Genomic DNA, 6,241 nt, shown 5'->3' with positions numbered 1-6,241 from the left:
TGTTGCCTTCTCAGGCAGTCGCTACAATGCCAACGTTCTCGCTCCCGTCCCAGGCACCTTCCTATTGGCCTGTGGGGCGTCCCCCGAGCTGTGATTGGCTACCTGCCACGTGCTGCCGGTGTTGCTGGGCCGTGGCGGCAGCGCAAGCGAGCTGGCTTGGGGGAGCCGCAGCAGGAGCTGGGCGGTGGGTACGGGCGGGGAATGGGCGGGCTATAGAGCCACTCGGGCCGGAGGGATACTCCGCAGAGATGCCTGAGGCCTCCAGCCGCTCGGGGACTGTCTGACTGTAATTGAAGAGAGCTGGGGAGAAACCGGGAGCAGAGCCAAGAAGGGGGAAGAAGCCTATGGAAGGGGGGCAGAGCTAATAGGAGAGAGGGCAGAATTCCCAGAAAGGTGGCAGCGCCTATAAAAAGGGGGGCAGAGCTTATAGTGAAGGGGTAACGCCCATAGGAAAGGACTGAGCCACAGAAGGAAGTACAGAGGCCAGGGAAATTGGGGCAGAGTCTGAGAAGGGGGCAGACCTCACAGAAATGAAGGAAAGGCCAGAGCCTGTATACATAGTGGGGCAGGACCCAAAAAGAAAGGACAAAGGCCATAGAAAAGGGAAGCCAGAGCTCTGAAGTTGCGAAGGTTGTTGCTGAACAGTTCCTAGGGAGCCTCTTGCTATGCATTTATATGATTTAAAATCATGTGAAGAGCAGACTTAAAAAAAATCCCTCTTTGATTCTTTAAAATGTCTCTTTCTGTGAGGATCTGAAGGAGGGATTCAGGCTTTTTATAACTATGACAGTTCTGTTTGATCTGATCTTTTTCTTTCAGTTATGGAACTTCTGGAACCATTAGTTATAATAAATAATTATTAATAATCTCTCCCCCCTGACTGGTCTATAATAACAAAAATGTCAGCAAGATTCTAATCAGGATCTTCACCCACAAATTTAAGGGAAGGGTGAGGGCAAGGGCAAGCTAGTTTCCCCTAAATGAGTGGAAATTTAGAAATTACCATATACATAATTTGTTTTTTTATTATTTTAAAATAATTTAAAAGATGGAAGGAGGTTTTAAGGAACAGAATATGTAGGGGTATGAAAATGTGACGTGGTCGGTACTTTAGAGACTGCTCAGAAAGGATGCTAATTATGCTCCAGTCTGGCAGTATTTAGAGAAGGAAAACTTCTAATGACTTCCAATAGTGTAGTAGTTTTGCCCGTGTAAAGATTGTGCGATTGAGTCATATTAAATTGCCTGGTTCATGTTTGCAGGGTAATTGCAGCAAGCCTTTTCAGACTTTTTTCTGGAGGATATGTTATGTCCTCAGTATGCTTATTTCTGTGCCTAAATCTATGTGTAAAAGTCATTGATAGTATCTGGAAAAGAAAATGTGAACTTTGTTTTTGATATTCATTACACATTAATTTTTTATTTATCTGGCTTTTGCCATGATTGAGAAATTCATACAAATTCATTACATCAGAAATAATAAATGGGTACCTTAAAGCATGGATACTATTCCGTAGTACAACACAAAATCAATATACCAGATATTTATTCCATAAGGAAACCAGTTACCTTAAATATAATTTCCTACATGTCAGTATTATTTATGACCACCCTAATGCAATTTTAAACTATATTAGTCTATTTTAGCAACATAGGGTCTGCTCCAGCTTTCACTGAAATCAATGGGTGTTTTTCCAGTGATTTCAATGGCAGTTGAATTGGGCCTTTAAAAAGCAGATGACAGCATAAAAAAGTCATTTCTGCTTCTGTTTAATATAATTTCTGTAAGTATTTTCCTTTTTTCTTCACTACTAGCATTTAACTTAAAAGGGTATTTAGGTGATTTTAAAAGGTCTGCTTCTATTGCGTATTCTCCCACCCCCACCTAACATCATAATTTACTGTGACATCCCACTTGACTGAGAAAATGATTATGATGTCACAAAGAACAGTGTCTTCTAGTGACTTCAGTGGGAATTGAGAGCACTCAGCACATTGCAAGATGGAGCCCAGCGCATGTTATGGAAAAAGATTAACCACATCATTTCAGGGCAAGAAATAACTGCCTGCCTGCCTGAACTTAGTGTGTTTCAAGCCACACTGTACAACTAGCCCACCATTGTGGTAGATCAGCAGTTCTCAAAGTGGGTCACAATCCCATATTAATGGGGTCACCAGGGCTGGCTTAGACTTCCTGGGGTCCAGGGCTGAAGCCTGAGCACTATCGCCTGGGGCTGAAGCCCAAGGGCTTTAGCCCTGGGTGTTGGGACTCAGATTACAGGCTTCTGCCTGGGACTGAAGCACTTGGGCTTAGGCTTTGGCCCCTCCCCACCTGGGGCTCCAGCTGGCTCAGGCTTCGGTCCCCCCTTCTGGGGTCATGTAGTAATTTTTATTGTCGAAAGGGGGTTGCGATGCAATGAAGTTTGAGAACCTCTGTGGTAGATCAAGTTTTACTACATATTGATAGTTTGCTTTCATAGGGAGAGGAGAAAATCATTTAACATTCCCTTCATAACCTCCTGCGGGAAATGAGCTGGATTGTTCTGCTTCAACACTCTCAACTTTACTTGTTCATCAACCCAACACACATACTGTAGTGTAGACTCACTCTATTTTTAAGTGCTATTTATTTATTTATTTCATAAAACTTAATGTTCCATTGCAGCTTTTGATGGAGACATCTGGCGACTGTAGCAGCCCATATGTCAGGGTGACTCCTGGGTTCCTGACACATCTGCAAGATTTGGAGCCCCAAGTGGCAAGAAGACGCTTATCTCAGGCACGACACCGGGCTACGCTGGCAGGACTCTTCAACAATCTGCGGGAAACTGTGTTTTCTCAGTCAGACAATTCAGCATCAAAGGTATGGAGAAGAAACTCTGTTTACCGATAAATATTTGAAAGACAAAGTGTAGTTAACCAAAGTAATCATTCTGATCACGATATCTTTTGGGGTTCATGTATGTGTGTAATCTTATCATGTGCAACTTTCCCCGTGTCTCTTCTATTTGTATAAATACTCTCTTCAGAGCAAGAAAACTAAGTGCCTTCTATTATTACTGGCATGAGTTTATCATGTGACTTGTCTCCACTTTGTAGATTTTGAGCTTCTTCATAATGGCAGTATTTTGGAAGCTAGTCAAGGAATACCATGATTAAATTTCATCCTTGACGGACAGCTGTGAAATCAAAACTAGTGGGTTGTGGTTAGAAAGAGGGGAAAGTAGTTAATTCAGCCTCATGAGTTAATTTATACAGAGGGGGGAAGCAAACTGGGGAAGTATGTAAAAATAAAAAATCAAGCTGTAACATTTCCTGTGTTTTACTAGTTTTAGAAAATGTTTAAGCAAAATGGACTATATAAAAACAAGTGAAACAGCGCTGGTTTGGCACTAAAATGCTACCAGGGAGGAAGAATGTTATTGTGGTCAAGGCACAGGAAAAGGTATCAGGAGTCTTGGGTTCTGTTCCTAGCTCTGCCACTGACTCCCTTCAATAAATCATTTAGGTTATGTGTGCTTCAGTTTCCTGGTTTGTAAAATGGGGATGGTAATGCATATTTCAAAAGGGTATGTCCTTGTAAAGAGCCTTGAAATCCTTGGATGGAAGGTGCTTGAGAGGTGCAAAGTATTGTTATTTAGGGATTTCACCTGTTTGGACTCTAACTGTAACTTAGAGTGAGGCAGGAGCTCTAATTGTTAAGTTCTGATGCAGATGCAGCCAAAGCTAATAATCATCATGGTCTCAGAAGCTAAATCCCAAACAGGATTATTTGTTTTGTCTAACAGGATTTACCATTCATTTATTATTGCTTGGAATGGAGGACTTCTGACTCCCTTTTAGAACTTTGATGAGTCCCATTGGTTTTTCCCAGCTTTACGCTGCTACCTTTGGAAGTATCACATCACAGCCATGATCCTTTTGGGTCAAGGAAGACTGGATTTCTTCAAGGGCCTGTGCACTGAGGAAATCATTTCCTAATCCTTGTCAGTTAGTGATTGGCTTATGCCCTGAAGCATTGGATTTATATCCCCTACAAAAAAAATCTCTCTAAAGTAATTATGGATGTTCTCATTAACCATGTAAATGTTTAATCCTTTCTTGTATCCTCTGTGTGTTTAGTCACAAGTAGACAAATTCCACCTGGAATAATTGCACTGAAGGTTGTTAGTTTACTCCAGTTTTAGATCAGTGTAACAGAGCAGAATTTGGCTAAAGAGGTCTCCTTACATAGTTCCCACTGGAAATGATCAGGAAAAATGTATGCCTACAGTCAGAAAACATCCAACAATAAGCCATAAGGTGTAAAATAGAATCAATTATGTTTTTATTATTCATTATTAATTTATTGTTATTATTAATAATAATAGTAAATATAGCACCATTGATGTACATGATATTTTACAGATATACCTCAAAGAGCAAACAGTCCCAAAAGGAAGGAATTCCAAAAAGGAATTGTTGACTGTAGAGAATGGCCAGAGTAAACCTCAAACTTGTATGTGAATAGGTACAGCATGTAAATTAAAATCTTCATTTGTATTTGCCCTGATTCTTGGTTTCTTCCCTTTTTTTACATTCATCAGTGCAGTGGGCCACTTAATTGTTTTTATGGAGACAGGGAGATAGCTAGTCAGCAAAAGGAAAAGGTGTAAAAGACACTTCAGGCATGTTAAAATGTCAGTCCAATCTGAACACAAGAAGATTGGTTCTGTTTTCTCTTTGTATTTAGTGTCAGGTTTTGCGTAAAGCTAAGAATTATATCCAGGAGCTGGAGCAAACCTTGGGTACCTTGCTGAAGATGAAAGGTACTGTATGGAAATATATACCTGAAAAAGTTTCCTTGGGCCTGCCTTTCATTTACTTGTTAAGTAGGAACAGCTAGCCAAGTGGCTGAGCCAGTATTAAAGGCAAGATGGGTGCCTTTAGGCATAGCACCAAGCAAGAGATAATGCATAAACTGTATCACCCAGGAATAGCCCGAGGAAGCATTGTGCTTCAAAGATATCCCTCTGACTCTCAGTTTCCTCCCTGCTTCCCCCTTGAACTGGTGGGCGAGGGAGGGCGGATTCAAATAGTAGTTTGTTGCTGGCCTACATCAGCAGCAAATTAAGGCTGCTCCTTTCTTTCCTCTCCGCACCCCATTTATTGCCGGCTCATCTGCACTGGCAGTGGATTGGGGAACTGTGCCCACTCCTCCTCACTCACATATTCCAGGGGTCAGTAACAGCATAGAGTGCCTTCATACAGCTGTGCACCCAAAATCCAGCTAATTAACAAAAGAGACAAAGGGAGCTTCTTCCTCCCCTTATTTTCTCTGCATAGGTGCATAGTTCAACACACAATCTGGCCCTAAGTGTACAGCTTCTTGATTCACAAACATAGCTGGGGTCCACGTTTGGACTAGAGGGCACAGAGAGAATCTATTCTGGGCTAAAAGTAGGGCAGGAGGGGGACAGAAATCCCATTCAGGGTTTCCTCACAAAAATGTAGGAAGTAAGAAGTTTTAGTTAAGGAGTTACTCCAAGGAAAATGATTAAGACAGGTAATGGTGGGTTTGTTAGTTTTTTGTTTTTGTGGCTTATTGGGTCCTCCACACACACTTTTCCATTAGCCTATCCCAGCACTTGGAAACAAACACATTTTTTTCTTCTGAATGAGGACAGTACAATGTGACTCCCTTCAGTACCTGTCACACCCTTTAATCAGCTGGATCAGTTCCTGGTGAGTGGTGTGAGGTACTCCCTCCGCTAGGTCAGAATATGCTGGTTCTGCAGTGTTCCCAATCCCATTTCCTTGCCGCCTCACCTGACTGAGGATCTGGGAACCAGAACTAAAAATCAAGTATGTTTTCTGTTTTCAATGGTAGAGATTTGAACTCCATGGTGATAGTTTAAAGCCACTGAACACATTTTTCATGTTTTAAGTAGTGTCAGAAAGACTCCCAAAAGCCTGAAATATCAATACTTCAAACAAAAAAAATAACCACAAAATATAGTATTGACTAGTAGTCACATGGACTTTGCTTCACTGGCTGTTATTACTGAAAATCAAAGTTATCAGTTCATTGATGAGGCCAGCATTATGAAGATATCAGTGCTCATAAACTGCTGACACAGCTGGTCATGTTATGAGGAAGGACAGAATGTCCCATCCAGTATTATTTTTGTCTAATCAAAAACTCTGTGTGACACTCAAATTGTCACCATTACTCTTTTTGATTGGGCTGGACGGTGAGTGA

At 41.5% G+C, this 6,241-nt stretch overlaps 1 protein-coding gene across 4 annotated transcripts in view; it reads left to right on the top strand.

Moving 5' to 3' along the window:
* Window positions 1-6,241, top strand: part of STRA8 (stimulated by retinoic acid 8) — a 31,196-nt gene continuing 24,955 nt past the window's right edge. The window contains exons 1-3 of one of the 4 annotated variants that reach the window (XM_065561495.1): window positions 1-188; window positions 2,666-2,863; window positions 4,733-4,808. In XM_065561495.1, the coding sequence (XP_065417567.1) occupies window positions 27-188; window positions 2,666-2,863; window positions 4,733-4,808 (436 nt within the window). In that variant the 5' untranslated portion in view covers window positions 1-26. Of the gene's footprint in view, window positions 287-2,665; window positions 2,864-4,732; window positions 4,809-6,241 lie in introns of those variants that run through there. The other 3 variants (XM_024099658.3, XM_024099659.3, XM_065561508.1) reach the window with 3 other exon arrangements.

Source organism: Chrysemys picta, chromosome 1, assembly GCF_011386835.1.
Source record: "Chrysemys picta bellii isolate R12L10 chromosome 1, ASM1138683v2, whole genome shotgun sequence".
Lineage (NCBI taxonomy): Eukaryota > Metazoa > Chordata > Testudines > Emydidae > Chrysemys > Chrysemys picta.
This window is presented reverse-complemented; position numbering and strand designations above follow the sequence as displayed.